The sequence below is a fragment of the Alligator sinensis genome, unplaced genomic scaffold, assembly GCF_000455745.1.
Source record: "Alligator sinensis unplaced genomic scaffold, ASM45574v1 scaffold768_3, whole genome shotgun sequence".
In the NCBI taxonomy this organism is placed as follows: Eukaryota; Metazoa; Chordata; order Crocodylia; family Alligatoridae; genus Alligator; species Alligator sinensis.
Genome location: NW_005842135.1, coordinates 1,819,627 through 1,835,880, shown reverse-complemented (window position 1 = coordinate 1,835,880; position 16,254 = coordinate 1,819,627). Strand labels below are relative to the sequence as shown.

The following is a 16,254-nucleotide window of genomic DNA, read 5'->3' as shown; positions in this document are numbered from 1 at the left end:
TCTTTCCCTTCTTTTTGAAGGATTTTCTGGGACTCTGAGGATAACTAAAAAGTCAAAGTGGGTGTGGATTCTTTAACAAAAGTCTTTCACTGCAATATTTATCAGTCATTGGAGTTAACAAAAAAAGCAAGAGGTTAAGCAGTCTTCACTGCTCTGCTTTCCTGATGGCTCTTGTGATGCAATGTCACTATTTCTCTAAGCCTCAGAATCTTCTACTGTAGAAGAGACATAAATTTTACATATAAAAACAAGCAAGAAAGAATCCTAAGCCATACGCATGGCCCCCAAGCATACAGTAGGACTGGGGTGGCACAGTGGCCAGACTCACTTCCTGGCAACCCGGGTGGCAGCAGTGGCTCCTTCCAGCTGCCACCATCTCCAATGCCACCAGCCCCAGCCCTGCTGCCTGGGCACCTTGGCCCATCCACCCTGCACCCACTGCCAGGGGTGGGACCCATGGGGGTCAGGGCACATGGCTAGGCAGATAGGATAGGGCTGTGGCTGAGCAGGGAACGGTGTCCCGGAGCAGGATGGGCACGTGGAGCTGTGCCTGAGCTGTTATCTGTTCCCCATATGCCTCTGCCAATGGAACCAGCACCCATCACAGCACAACGTGGGGAGTGGATTGTGGCTCTGCCCTGGGCCCCCGGCCCTACGCCATCACAGCCCTACGATCCCAGCCCTGCCCCTGCCTGCCCATCCTGCTCCCAGACACCGCTCCATGCCCACAGCCCCATCTCAGCTGTCTGGCTGAGTACAAAGCAGAGCCACTTAGGGAGTTTTGGTGAACTGCTGACTAGGAAGGAGAGGGGTGCCGACCTGGCCCGCAACAGCTCTCCAAAACTCCTTAAGTGGCCCTTAAGCTCAAATAAATTGCCCACCCCAGACCTAGCCTTTATTGTTATACAGCAGGGGGAGGGGGGGTAGAAGCTCAATTTGCTCCCCTTGCCAGCTTTATAGGTCACCTTAAAAAGAAACAAAGGGGAAAAGGAATGCCTAGCTATGACAGTTAAAAATCTTGTCATATTAAAAAATCTTGTCATTTTAAAAGGCCAGGAAGTACTTACTTTAGCCTAGATTTGCTGTAATTTTTAGGGAAGAACCCAGATGCCATCCACCTAGCAAACACTCCAGGGCACAGCAAATCCCTCAAGGAGATCATGTCTAAAATTAGTGCAATGTCCACATTATAGTTGCTTTCTAAATAAAAGATCTATTAATTGTTTCATGGATGATTAACCTGGAGCTTTCATAATTTAGAGGCCAAAAGAGCAGAGGCAAAAAGTGCCACTTAAATGCATGCAAATGAAGTTGACAGAGCTGGTGCATGCACAGGCATCATTAAAGTGTTAAGCAGAGTAAGATTCTTGAGGATTACATCAGCATTAGGATAATCAGACTAATTGGGTTCCCTGCAGAAAATGAAGCAGATAATTGTACTGCAGTAGTAAAAGAGGGCTTCAAACTTATTTCAGCTGGACATGATGTATCCGAAAATCAAATGCGTTATGAATGCACAAAATTAAAGGGTTGTAATTATAATCCTTAAGGAGAAGATAATATGAGCATTTTTCTGTGAAAGAGCCAGTGGCAAAAAGTTCTTATAGAAACTAATAAAGAAAGGATGCATGAACCTTCATCTATGAGCTTCTGACATTCTCAGACTTAAAGCAAACAACATGAGGGGAGGAGAGGGGGGCAAAAAAAAGTGATAGACTTTATTCCTACTACAAATGTATCTGAAGACGCAGCTACTACGGTCTCCCCACCTCCCCCCCACAAATTTCAGTTAAGACACTTAGGAGGATTTTGTTATTTTGTGACTCATGCAACATAAAACATTTTTAGACAAGCTAAGCAAGAAATACTTCAAATCATTATACAGGGCTAACCAGGGCTCAGGAAACACAAAGATTTAAGGTTTTATATTTCTCTCTGTTCTTATACCTGTAATTGTTCTTGCCTGGTCTTTGTTTTAATTTTTCTTTAATGCAAGTTAAACACAGTTGCTTCATAGTCCATGGGACTTAAACAGCAGGTATGGACAAAAAAAAAAAAAAAAAAAAAAAAGTTTACTTATGAAAATTATACCTCAGAAATCAATCCAAATCATACAGGTTCTCTCAGAGGTGGATTTGATCAACTCTGATACTTAGACACAGATCCTTAATTATGCTTAATTGGGCTAACCCTTCTAAGCAGGTGGCCATTCAATAAGATCTACAAAGACCAATTTGCCTTGTTTTGATGTTTCGGCACAAAGTGACCAGGAGTAGGGAGAATCAGGCCATTGTGGACAGTTCTTAAAAGCATTTTAGGTACCTGAAGATTTAGATCAGAAGTTTAACTCCTTTTGATTTTAGTGGATTCAAAACCAGCTAGGTGCTAGAAAGCCATTAAATATCTGGCCCCTTGAACCTAAAGTTCCCCACTTAAAACATATTATTCTTTTTTCAAGAGAGCCTCTGTATTTATAAATCATTGCCTTCTTGTTCTGCAAGCTATGAATGACAAAACTCAAAAAAAAACCCAAAACCCCTTAAAAAATACGAATCAACATTTTTACTCCAAAGTTTCCCAAGGTTAAATTTAAAATAAAGTATTCCTTGGGCTTAATACAATCTTTGCTTTCTTTATAGGTTATCAGTTGGAACTAGAATGGCCTCCAGCAACTAATGTTAGGAAGCTGACAAGGGAGTGGAAACACAAACTATGTATTTACCTTTCAACATCATGGAGTATAACTTGCTCATCATTGCCTATAAAGAGAAATATAAACACTTAACATCATGTACTGGCGATTAACACTTTATAGTGAAAAGAAAAAAAAGAAAAACACCCCAAAACAATGACCGCAATTTTTATTTGGAAGATGAAAGTACAGTGGACAGGAAGCCAGCTTGGCTGCCGAGTGGTCAGCACCCTACTCAGCGAGAGCCTGTGGGTCAGTCTCCTTGGGTATAGCACTAGAAGTATGCAACCTCAATGAGGCGGCAGTGTGCCTCACAATGCTCAACAATCAATTTTTCAGTTCACTAAGGAATATTACTGATAATTTTTTGTCAGTCCTGGACAGTTTTCATGTATGGGAGATGGGGAAGGGAAGGGAAATCTTCAGGTTTCATAAAGAGTTCTTGCCCCCTACCCCCTTCTGCCTTATAAAGAAAGCTGTAATTGTCAAACTAAATTTCAAGAATAAGAAAGTTCAGAAAAGATGCTATCATGGTTTTAATGCCTAAGCCATGAGTTCACTCAGCTTGTCAAAGCCATGAGTTCACTCGGCTTGCTCAGTGTTGCTGCGATCACAGTTATGTAGCTGCACCCACGCTACAGTGCCTTTTTTTTTTTTTTTTTTTTAATTAATATGAAAATGAGATAAACCTCCTTTGATCACTTCCTTTAAATTGGATTCTGACTCTTTACATGGCTGCAGCCACAAAAAAAAAAAAAAGTGTCTTAGTTATTTAGACCCCAACTTGTAATGCTGGGAGGTTATTCCTTACCAAACCACAGTCTCCGTACCAAGCACTAGCATACACCTTTGGCACCTTTTCATAGGCAGGTAGCACAACATGCAGCCACTATTTATTTAGAGGAGAAAAGTACAAAAAAAAAAGTGGGAATCCTTAGTCCTACCAGGTTCATTCATTGTATTGTTGTGATGCCATCTACTGAATGGTAAAGCTCCCACATCATGCATGAGCAAAGTGAAGACGTGGGGAGGTTTCAAAAGGAACAAAAATACATAAGTTGTTATGCATTTTAGATAAAGAGGACTTGGTTTTGGTTTGCCCTATATGTTTCAAACAAGAAACTTGAGAAAGTTTACCTGCGACTAACAGGATGAAGGATTTATATACATCTCCACAAGTGAGATAATCGTGCTAGCCTTAGAGTATTGCAATGATGTTTGTTTCCTGTTACAATAATCAAGCTACTTATACATAAAGGGCAAAGTTTATAGTAATCAAAACTATACTAACTCCATGAAATTACAGCAGTGAAGAACATGGTCTAGATTTTCCAAAGGAAAGAACAAACACATACATGCATACTGATCAAATGGAGAGGAAACCATTATCTTAAGTCTGCTAGCAGTTAAGGAACCAGCTTTCTGTTCCCTTCACAAGCTACAGGACTGAAGTTAGAAAGCAACCCTCACCCCCACCCCAAGACAGCTTGTCTCCATTGCTGGTCTTTTGGCATAGTGAGAGAGACAAGGGGTGGGGACCAAGGCTTGGCTACCAGCTGATTGGTTTCCATGGACATCCTAATTAGTGCTTGTAGTGAGGACTCTCCCTGCAGGAAGTGTCACTATGGTTCAGCTAAGTAGGACTGGATTACACCAATATTTAACCAGAGAAGTTCCATAATGTTTGGTGAATAACTTGGGAAGAGTTCTGCATATCATTCCTCTATTTCATTCACATCTTCCTTTTGATAACACTGGTTATGAGCAGGAAGAGCCAAAAAGTATCCACTATTCTTTTTTAACCATACCAGTGGGGAAAGCACACTGCACACACAGACAGGTCTGGCTCGACAGCTTATGCACCAAATTTATGCCAGGCCTTTACGAAGCTACAAAATCAGTTCTTTCTAGCGTTTGTTCAGTTTTTCCCATCTACCCAAGGCAGAAAACAGATTTCCATGAAGTTATGATCCTTTGGATATTAAACTGAACATATGCTCATATTTCATATATATGCAGATATAGAAGGGTCTGTAGCACTTTCATATAAGAAGTGGCTTGCCTGGTTTGTTGGTTCAGTTTTCTCTAGAGACTGCTGTGCTGCTCTTGCCCTCCACTTTACAAATAGCTAAATAGAATATATTCTTTTTATATACACATGCACACACATGCTGCTTTGAGATCTTTTGGATGAGCTATTTTGTACATAAAGTATGTACATTCCAGGTGAGGGAGGGGAGGAGTGAGCAGGGGCAAAGGGAAAGCTACAACCGCTTTGAGATTTTTGGCAGATTTTTCTGTTACGCTAGTCGTCAGACATTTTACCCTAAAGAGAAGTTTTCCACTGTCACCATGAACTAAGAGCTCCACAAACTTTATGCAATTTGTGCAAACTGTGTATATTTTTATCTTTTCAGTTTACAGATATAATCAGATAATACATTTAACTCAAAATGCTACTATGGAATTGCATATGGAAAAAAATTAAAACATGAATTATTATCTTATGTTTCAAGGATCTCAGAGTCCTTGATAAAATAAGTCTGGATATAAAATGGAGGCAACAGAGAGCATGAGAGACTTGCCCAAAGTTATACAGCAAAACACTGATATGGATTGATACAGGACCCAGGAGTCAGACTCTCAGTCACTTGTGTGGTCTAAAGTAAATTGCTACCTTCTCCTACCCAAATTTTACCTTGGATGCACAGGAAACATCATATGCCTCATACTGGTTTGATGAAACTAGTGTGCATGTGGCATCTGATATGAAACACTAATCAGCAATAAATGCACCACAGACCACAAATGAGTCAAACACCTGAACCCAGGGGAAGGTTTTTCTTTTTTGATTCCTGATTTCTCAGAGTCTAATTTGCAAGGGCAAAGTGACTCAGTCTCAAACTAGATCATGTTATTTTTCAAAAAGGTGTTAAAATTTCAGAACAACATAAGAGAAAAACCAGTTTCCACCATTTGCATCTGCAAATCAGTTCATGGAACTGGTTTTAAGTTCAAAAATTTCAGTGGAAAAAGGCAATTATGGACTATGCTCAGAAGCCTCAAGAATGGGTGCTCAAACAAATAAGCCAAACTATACATTCATTTACTGATCATGTTACAGTGGGAAATGAAGTACATCACAAAAGAAGACTCCAGATTTTGATATGCTTCCAAAGAGCCATTCACTGATAGATGTTCCGCCCCACCCCACCCCACTCCTTTTAAAAAGGTTTCATAATTAAAAAAAAAAAAAGACAGAAATCTAGCACTGGTAAAAGGTATCAGATCTGAACTGATACCTTTCAATAGCAACCATTTTTCTAGCTCATCCCAGCAAACATTAACCCTAAATTTTAAGAGTGAAAGAAGTTCAATTTTTAAACAATTAAATTACCAAAGGGAGATAAAACTACCAACAACAGAACCAATCAGTGCCAAATATGGTAGAATATCATCAACAAAGACACCTTTTCTACTGACACCTTGAAATGAGATCATGAGCTTGGTTCAAAGAAAACAAACAGTCACCAGATGGCAGTGGCTTTTGGTTATTATGAACCCAGTGTGAATTTGAACTGACAGTTTCTAATGGAAGTTGTTTCCTCCCCTTGATTAACATTTGTGTATGGTTCCACAAATGTGCAAGGAATGTTAGAGACGCATTAGATGAAGGGCCTGCCTAAGCTGAGTCAAGGCTTTGCTTGGTGAAGCTGAGAAGAGGGAAGAACAAAGGAGACTTTTAACCACCTACCATTTCTCTGTCTGTGGCACAGCAGGGTCTGATTTAGACACAATTTTATCTTAGAGCAACCTACACCTGCTTAGGCCTCTCCCAAAAAGGAGGGGACAGGAGTGATGGTAGGGATTACCGTATGCCAGCTCAGCTTCAACCATTCCCTGTTCCAGGGGAATCCTCAGTCATTCAGCACAGCTTCAAGACCCTTTTTGTTCCAAACATTGTGTCAAAGGCTTTTGTGGAAGGTAGAATCTGGCTTATGGTTCTTACATTAGAGAATCCATACTTCATTTTTTGTAGGCTAAGTTTCTTTTTCATAGCTCCTTCTTACCTCCAGAGAATACTTTTGTGTTGCCACTGTTGAAAGCCAGGCAAAAGATGTTAGAATGATGCTCCCCTTTCAGCTGAACTGGTTTGACTCTGGAGTGGATGGCTTCTTCCATTTGCCAAAGCAGTACCCGGCGGTCATCCCCTCCTTTAAAAAGGAAGGAAAATCTGTGTTACAACATGAACTACATGTGAAGTGGTGGAGGACAGAAACAAGGGAATCAACACTGTGAATATTCATGCAAAGCCTTACATGAATATTTCCCCCAAGTGGTTTAAAAACCAATAATAATAATGATAATGGAAGACTTGGAATAAACTCCTAAAAACACCTCACAACACAAGCATAATAAAATTTATGGAGAGAAAACACAGGAAAAAATAGATTAAGTCTAAAATGTTGAATGCTTTCATTTTTGGGATGCAGCATGCCATCCTTCCTGCATCAATGGACATGGTCAACCTGTAGTAACAGGAGAGATTCTCATACCTGATCTGGACTAAAAAATGATGTTGTCATAGCTACATTAGTTAGAAGTCCAAAAAATACATCACCCCTAATCAATGTGTGCTAGTAGAAATCCTCCCCACATTAACACAAGTTCTATTAGTAAAATTAATTTACAAAACACTTTTCATAGACAAGCCTATGAACTTCATCAACCTCCTGGATACAAAAAAAAGATGAACTAAATTTAGACATTGGATTTATGATGCATTATAGCCTGCCTGACATCCAACTCCCCAGATACCCCTCCACCATTTACCTGCTACATTCACCATCCCTGCCCCCACGCCCACCTGTGTGTCACCCACTGACTCCTCATCAGTCTCTGGCTTCTTTGCTATTCATTCCATTCAAGAAGAGCACACACAAACTACAGATGCTTCCTCAGCCCGATGAAGGGTTTTTAAACCAAAAGCTAGCTAAGAAAAATGTTTCCAATTATTTAGTTGATCTAATAAACGATATCAGATTTGTCCAAAGAACCTTGTCTGCCATTAGTAAAAAGACTAATTTCACCATATAACTTATGTCATTTAAGATGCTGATTTAATAACACTGGCAAAAAGAGTTATTTTCCTGCTATCAGCTGCAGCTCTACAAGGAGACTTCGCCAGTCCTGGAAGATTTCAGACAATATTATCAACCTGTTCTATAAACCTATGACTAGCTACGCAAAGCTTTAAGAGTTCTAGATTCGTAAATGATTTAGATGCATGTGTGGCGAATACCTGTCTGAAATCAGTTAGTAGGGAAAAATAACAACAAAATTCTGTACTTAAGTCCATTTTCCTTTAGAGCTCATTATGCTTTTGACCAGGGGTGCTCAACCTATGGCCCACAGGCTGGATGTGGCCTGCGAAACCTGTGTGAACAGCCCATCACTGTGTCAGTGTGGTTTCTGAAAGAGCTCTAAGTGTACAAGGAGCCATGTGAGCTTCTTAGTATGTCAGTGAAAGCTATGGCCACAGCCACTACTTGTGTGACCAGATAAACAGGCCATCTTTTGTCCCCCCTTTCCCCCCTGCCACAGCAGAGAAAAAGAGGGGATGAGCAGCAGCAGCGCTTACCCCCTGGACTCTGGAACCAGGCAAAAGCAGTGGCTCTGGCCAGCCCACACTAACAACTGGTGAGTTTAGAAAGCTCACCACATACGCAAAACTCCAACAACGTTTTTCTATGCGGTCCTCAGCCTATTTCTGAAATTCTGATTTTATTATTTGTCCTGTTTGTAAAAAGATTGAGCACCACTGCTTTTGACAATTATCTTAATAAGCCATTCATAAAAAAAAAAAAACCCCCACACACGACAGTCTGCCAGACAGATGAGAGAAGAAATCTGGCAAGGAAAGAAATACTTCAATATAAGATTTGGGTTTCTAGAAACAACATTAACTAATGATTATTATTAAGAAAAAAATATTCAGGAAATAATTGGACTTGACAGTGCTTTCTGAACATGGACTTCCTATGAGAAGTACCTGTATGAATATTGGGATATGAAGATGCTTCAAAAAAGAAGCATAGACAAGCATGCTCAGCTCAAAATAAATTTTGGTGGGGATTTTTACTATGTGAACAAAACAGGATGGCATCAGAAGTTAGGCAGGTCATTACATTTAGAAGAGTTTTGGTTACCAGATTTTAATATTTCCTTGTATGATCAGAAACCCAAGCACAGACTTTGGACTGTTGTGTGGGAGGAGAAAGGTACAAAACACAGGCACATACAGGAGGGATGAGAACTTGACAGGTCTGTTTCTTACTAACTAAACCTGGTTAAATACATAAATGCATTGTACATGCACTGAATTTGAAGCAATAAACTCCAGTGCTTATTGCTTCCAGGCACACTGTTTGAATGTGTGCCCGGGACTGCAGCATGTTTAGCAGGGTTGGAGTAGCCCCGGCTGGCAGGGGCGTTAAGGGGGGGGAGGAGGAGGAGGGGTCAGCCTGTCAGTCTGGTGCTGCTCCATCCCAGCTCAACATGATACAGAGGGGTTGGCTGGGGCATGAGGGTATCCCAGCGCAGGGCTAGCCAGCAGGCAGCCCCCATACTGAAGCACCCTTGTGCCCCAGTCAGCCGGGTTAGCGTCTACAGGTGCTCCGTGTGGAGTAAGAAACCCCACAGAATGATAGTACTTATTTACTCTGCAGCAGGGTAGTACTTATTTACTACTATTTACAAGTATTACCCTGCTGCAGAGCTTATCAGTTTATTCCACCCTAATAGCCCTTCATATGTAGATACTAAGATGTTTCCTGCAGAGGTAATTAGCCTACTCCACAATAAACATCTCAGATAGACATACCCAGAGTAAATAAAGATAATCAGATTTGTTAAAATTGTTAGTGTCATATGACACTATTAGTAAGGACCTTTCCCCATATGGGATTCCATACTGTCAAGTGTTCTTTAAGAAATTTAACAGTTGAGAGATGGGAATTTTAAATTTTGGAAAAGTCACCATGATGGGCTATACAGTTGTATTCAGTGCTTCCATACTATGTACAAGTTTCTTGGGGCAAGGAACAAGTCCTCCTTTATTTTTGTACAAACAGATGACATAGGTTAGAGTTGTAATGCATTTGATAACGAGTGGGCACATAACATGTCTGGTTAAACTGCAGTTAAATTATAGTCAATTGTAAGCCGAGATGAGCTTGAATTTTTTGTTGGTTGGAAATTTAGCACAGAAAGCTCAATAAGCATGCTCTAGTATTATCCTGTGAGTGATTAATAAGTAGATGTGTGTATGTATTCAGTAGTCCACTGAAAGACATGAAGGTAAGGAAACATGGCAGTCACTGACCCTTTTAAAATAGTTTTTCAGAGCTGAGAGCTATTGTCAAAGTGTCAACAATGTGCTTTAGTTGTCAATAGCTAAGGAATTTCTCTCTCAAGCATTCTGTACATAAGGATGGTTATCACTACAGTATGTTATTTCTTTCAGATCATATTCCTTAACATACACACTCTAAAGAAGACCTTAGAGAGAGTCAAAAATATAAAAGTCTATTGTGGGAGCAATATGGCAACTAAAAAAGTAACCACCACCACCTCTCCATATATGCCTCGTTCTCCAATTTGAATGGCATCAAATTAAGATTCTCACAAGCTTACATAGTAATTGCATCAGCCTGAAGAACCACAATTGTCAAAATGAAGAGGTGCCTTACGGCAGAACTACAGACTCCACTTCAAGACAAGCATGTACCCTCTACCCATTTCTCTATCCACTCCTTGCACTGTATTGCCTACAACTCTGCAACTAGGGCATTAGTGCCAGATATCTGTATCATAGGCTAGCACCTCAATCAATGGGTATTCCTTGCCACTAGGACATGGTAGGAATTAGGCAAAGGATTTTAGACTGGTATGTAAAACTACCCTAGAAATGCCTCTTATAGCTCCTCAATAAAGACAATTCTGCTGTGGCACACAACAGAAAAGTCATAGTCAGCAGATGGAGACCCCTGTTCCCAAAACTTGTCAGGCAAAGAGAAAGAGAGAGAACATGGATGAATGGAGGAACAGTACAGAGTAAACTAAGGTTTAGAAGTAGTAGGAGCTACATGGGAACCAGGAGGGGACTGCATCAGAATAAGCAAGGGAGGCTATGTCAGAAAACATCACTTCTTCAAAGATGATGATTTCTCACTGGCTAATGTGGTAAAAACACACATTTTTTGACTTCCCCATCTGTTCTACAAGATTTTAATGTACTGACATTTTCTGGAGCCCAAGGCCCCATAAGAAGATTTTGATGTTACAGAACTTGAGCAGAATATCTTTGAAAGTTGCAGGAAGTTTGAGGGGGGGAGTATTTTTATTGTGCAAGGAAACATCTACAGAGTGCAAAAGATATTTAGAATTTTAAGAAGTTTGTCCTGAACTGTTCACCTTTGACAGCAATTTCTGTGACTGGCACCCCACACTAGACGGAAAACTCAAAATACAATCTACCCATCAGTTACTAAGATCTCTCTCTAATTCTGACCCCATCTCTTCTAGAGTGGTAGTCGGAATCATTAATAGATGCACACCAGCACTATTTACTGGCTCATGATATGAGTAGAGTTGTTTTTTTTTAGCAAAGCATAGCTTTCTTGATGAAGATTCCTTCCTGAGCCGACATTTGCTATGCTGATTCTCAGACTGACAGTTGTTTTCAAGGATTTTTGTTGATAAAAATCCATTATTTCACAGACAGGTATGCTAGAGTAATGATTCTATGAGTTCCTCTTCCAAAACATTGCAACCACTCCCCCTCACCCCCATACAACTCCAACATTTAGTTTTACTTGACTAAATCACACCACCCACCTTCACTCTCAACAGAATTGCCGCCCCCCCAGTGTATATTCGGGAACTCCATCTCTTTAGGTCAGGGGTGCTCAACCTCTGCCCCACAGGCCAGATCCAGCCCCCAGAACCATGCCATCCAACCCACAGTGCTCCCCATGGGTCCAAAAAATAATGCTGTCACTGCTTCCCCACAGCTGTAACTGCTGTTCTCCCTTGGCCCTGCACGCTAGATCAGACACACCGGGCAGCACAGCGCCCAATCCCAACACCCAGGGGCAATGCAGGGCTCAATCCTAGTGGGTGAAGGCTACATAGGAGCCCAATCTCAGTGGGCAGGACCCAATCCAGACACAAGACCAGTTGGAGGCAACATGGGGTCCAATCCTGGTGCACAGGGTATAGAACAAACCATCCCACAGACCAGTGTCAAACTGCTCATCTGGCCCATGGGGCCAAAGGTTGAGCACCACTGATCTACGTGAGCAAGTTCTCCAGCTTTTGGTTCCTGTCAGTACTGCTGAGTCAGTACATTAAGAAAACATACTGGACATCTTATTTCTTGTGCAATGGAATTATTTATTAAACCCTTAATTAAGCCTCTGCAAGCCATTTTCAATGATGCACAGATGTCAGAGGGCTTAACGCTGATGGGAGAACCTTAGTTACCAGTAATAATGTGCAAAGAATAAGAATTCAGTTTCTCTCAGATTTTGGGCTATGTTTGCTAGACTGGCCGTTTGAAAATTAGAAACCAGCTTGGAACTTCACAACGCCATTTTTAGTCACTTCCCAGAGTGAAACCACATTTTAAATACTTTAACTTGTCCCTATTGAAGGCTAAGGTACATAACAAGTGCCTTGGTTCATTACAAGTCAACTTCGCTTAAATCCAAATATGAAACTCTCAGCCAGGGATAGAAATCATGCCGAATACCCAGGATCAGGGTAACCCCAGAACTGCAGCCACCCTTCTGTAGGACCCTGACAACTCTGTATCTATCTACAACATTATACATACATACCTAATCCCCAAATGCCCAGAACACAATCTTCCGCCTAAAGTTGTAATGAGTCTGCTACTGGCATGAGATGTAGGCAAGAATAAAAAAGCATTACTTAAGAGATGCATGAGAGAGTCTAATGGCTGTAAACTACTTTAAAAAAAAAAACAAACAAAACAAAAAAAACAACCCAATAACCTTGGGGGTTTTTTACCTTGATTAGTTAACGTGCATAAACTAAACCATAAGGAACACATACTAAAACGATGAGACACTTTAGCTCATGCATATTACCCACTTCAAGGTTAAAAAAAAAAAATACAACTTCTTTAGCAAAGGCAAGCCCTAAAAGTAGTGAATCCCTGTACAAAGGTAGTAGAACATGTAGTAGCACTGGTAGAACATGTTTAAAGAGATGATTTACTGCCTGCACAGTAGATGTGCCAAGCCATTACAGTTTTGTCCAATATTCACACCACTGCTGCCCTGAACTGCTTCACCTGCAGTAACTTTTACCCAAACACCTATGCAATAGGTCTCAACACAGCAGGCTGAGGGAATGAACAGCTACTGTAAGACAAGACCAGATGGACTATCTGGATGGAATATTTTAGTACTGTCCATACTGATCCCATATTTAGATTTGCTTCAATATTTGTCAGGAACGTAACAAACAAACAAACAAACAAACAAACAAACAAACAAACAAACAAACAAACAAACAAACAAACTGTTTAGAACACTTGTACGTGGACACAAATATTTTTAAAGCGTACCAAGGACTAAGTTTGTTTAGTAAAGATAAAACTTTAAGAGAATTTGCTTAGTTTCTCTGACTCCCGGACAGACCAGGCCCAGTCAGTGAAAAACCAGTACTTAAGCAGAAAAACACCAAAAAGCCCACCGGTTGAAACCCAGTGATCCAACAATTTATATACATGAGGGAGTTTCATGGGCTTACACCAGGATGCAATTTGGACCTTGATAAAGTAATTCCTCTAAGTGGTAATACGCCACAACAATTGCTAAGGTCATATTATGATACTGTTTTTGAGTCATGTTCCTCAGACTTGCCTGGCAACAGAATGACAGGTGCATGATGACCACTCTCCCACATCCCTTCAGCTTTCTAATTAAAACTCTCAGTTATCAGAAGGTAATTTAAAAATGGTATTAAGCCATGGGAGGGGAAGAGCAGTAGGAAGTTTGAGTAGGTGATTATGCACATGGATTAAGGGAATTTAGGACTACGTTGTCTCCTAGAAGTTCTCTTTTCCAGTTCAAACTGAGCCACTAAGAGAAAGAGGCACTGATAACCAGATACTTGTTTTTATAAAAGATAACAGGGATGCATGAAGGAAAACGTGGCAAATGCAGAAACAGGAAAATGTGTGCAAAAGCACTCCCAATTTAAAAAGCCTCAAGATAGGCCTTAAATCTAACCTGCCAAACTAGAGGTTTTCCATCACATTTGAAATAAGCTGGACAAAGTTTTCCCAAACACAGACACCCCAAAAAGTTTCTCAAACTTCAAGAAATTCAGTAAGTTGTTTTTGGCACAAAAGGTGAGACAGAAAAAACTAACGTACTGAATATATCCAGCTGAGATCTCCTACTTAGAAATAATCACTCTCTAAAACTTCATAATATTAATATTAAAGTGGTCATAGACACCAATAAGCTTGAAAGACTATTTTAACAGGCATGTATATGCACTGGGGAAATTCTGACCAAAATTCTAAGGGGGCAACCAATTGGGGCTGTAACATAAATCCTATTCAAGTGGTCAGATATGGTTTACTAAGCCAGTAAATTAGCAACCTGCCAAACTCCTTTCAGACATTCTGCTTCTAGGTTGTGTGAAGAAACATGGACTATATACACACACAAGACACTCCAAAGGACACAGCTGAGAACTATGCTAGCTTGGACATAGGGCAACAGTTGCAAAGAATTAGGGCATCCATGCTGCCATACTATACCCTTTGTACTTAAACTGGCCCTATTAAAGACTAAGTTGCAAGCAGTTCTGTTGTGTAACAGGCCTACAGTTTTAGCAAAGCTATATCACATAAGCATAAACATTAAAACAGCAATTGAAAAACTACTTGGATCCTCACTGTTCACACACTCTGACCCAAGTCCACCCAAAGTCTCCTGACTGCAGAAAGCCCATCTGAGGTCTCCACTACTTCTCCCTTGCCTCTACACCCTGACTATATTGAGGGAAGAGGGAGCAGCAACTTTGCTAGTTTAAGGGCTTTTGTCTACACCATAGCATTTACTAGAGTAGCTATTTCAGATTTTCATATGCAGATTACCCATAACTCATCTCCCTTTGAGTCCCCAACCCCCTCCTCAGAAAACAAATTTCATTTCCTTCCTTTTTTGTTCCTAACAATAATTACCTGTACCTTTAGCTTCTTTCCCAGTTTAGTTTTAGTGAAATCCCTACTTTTTAAATGCATGAGACTTAATTGAGCATCCATCTGCTATTGTTTTATAATGAAAAGCATTTTGGATTTTGTGGTCACTGAAAGTGAAACAATGTATTACAACTGGCTCCAGTAATCTGATCTCTCTCTCTCTTTCTTCTTTGTTTGTGGGCATCAATACAAGTTTGGATTTAAGCGTAAATTTCCCATATTTGAAAATTTGCCTAAACCATTAGAGTCAGAAAATTTAGTTATGATTCCAGTTTAATCTTAAAATTAGATATCTATATGTAAAGATTTTCTTCTGAATGACCTCTAAAGGTCTGCAAGAAAGCAGCCATAGTGCACCTGTTAAATTGTGGGAAAACATCGCCTTTTGTAGGGCCTCAAAAGACATGTTAGGAGAAGGTATACCTTCCTGTGAATATGAATGCTAGGGATGGGAAGGAAATTTCCTCCTCTTTTCCTATGACTTTCCAGAAATCCACTTCTGGGGGGATGGAGGGTGGGGGCACTTTCCAGGAAGTGGATGTCTACCAAGGTAACCATCACCTCCAGGACAAGACCACGGCTTTCCCAAAGAGGAAGAGAACAAAACCTCACAGAGCTCATACTAGTTTGGCTCATTACCTTATTTTTAGTAGGTAGGCTTTTTGATTCTCTCTCTTCCTTTAAAAGAAAAAAAAAAGGCAAAATGCACACAACCAACCCAAAACCAGGCACTGGTTCCCTCGGGGGGGGGGGGGGGGGGGGGGGAGAGAAGCGGGGACAGATCTAAGCAGCAAGGTGGGCACCTGAGATGTATGCAAACTCGGTGCAGGGGAGGGGCTTCCAGTTACGTCCCTGCCACTTCCCCTGTAGATACTCTCACTCCAAAAGCATTATCCTGAGAGCTTTACACCTGTGACCCCCTGGCCAGAGGCAGTCTTTGGGAAGACTGGTCGTGTTTGGGGGCTTTGCTTTGTATAGGGTGTCGTGGCACTGGGGGGAAGGGTGCCTTAGGATGCCCTCCAGGGTGCCAGGCTGTATCAGCACTGCCAAGCGGGCAGAGGCAATTCACAAGCTCAACCCAGCCCTTCCCAACACAAACCCCGAGGGACAGCCGGGTCAAGTCGGTCCTGAGCTCTCCCCGTCTCTCACACCATGAAAAACACCAACCCCGGGGGGGGCCTCCCCCGAGCCTACTGCTTCCCAGCCCCCGGCCTGGGGCACCCGCTGGCCCACACCACCCGCCTGGCCCGCCTCC

General features: G+C 41.2%; 1 protein-coding gene across 2 annotated transcripts in view; it reads right to left on the bottom strand.

Moving 5' to 3' along the window:
• DCAF5 (DDB1 and CUL4 associated factor 5) overlaps nucleotides 1-16,238 on the bottom strand; it is a 116,156-nt gene extending 99,918 nt beyond the window's left edge. The window contains exons 1-4 of one of the 2 annotated variants that reach the window (XM_006025190.3): nucleotides 15,803-16,238; nucleotides 15,639-15,677; nucleotides 6,763-6,906; nucleotides 2,723-2,759 (exon numbers count right to left, since the gene is read on the bottom strand). In XM_006025190.3, coding sequence (XP_006025252.1) covers nucleotides 2,723-2,759; nucleotides 6,763-6,874 — 149 coding nt within the window. In that variant the 5' untranslated portion in view covers nucleotides 6,875-6,906; nucleotides 15,639-15,677; nucleotides 15,803-16,238. Of the gene's footprint in view, nucleotides 1-2,722; nucleotides 2,760-6,762; nucleotides 6,907-15,638; nucleotides 15,678-15,802 lie in introns of those variants that run through there. The other variant, XM_025205964.1, reaches the window with a different exon arrangement.
• Nucleotides 16,239-16,254: the final 16 nt, after the last annotated feature.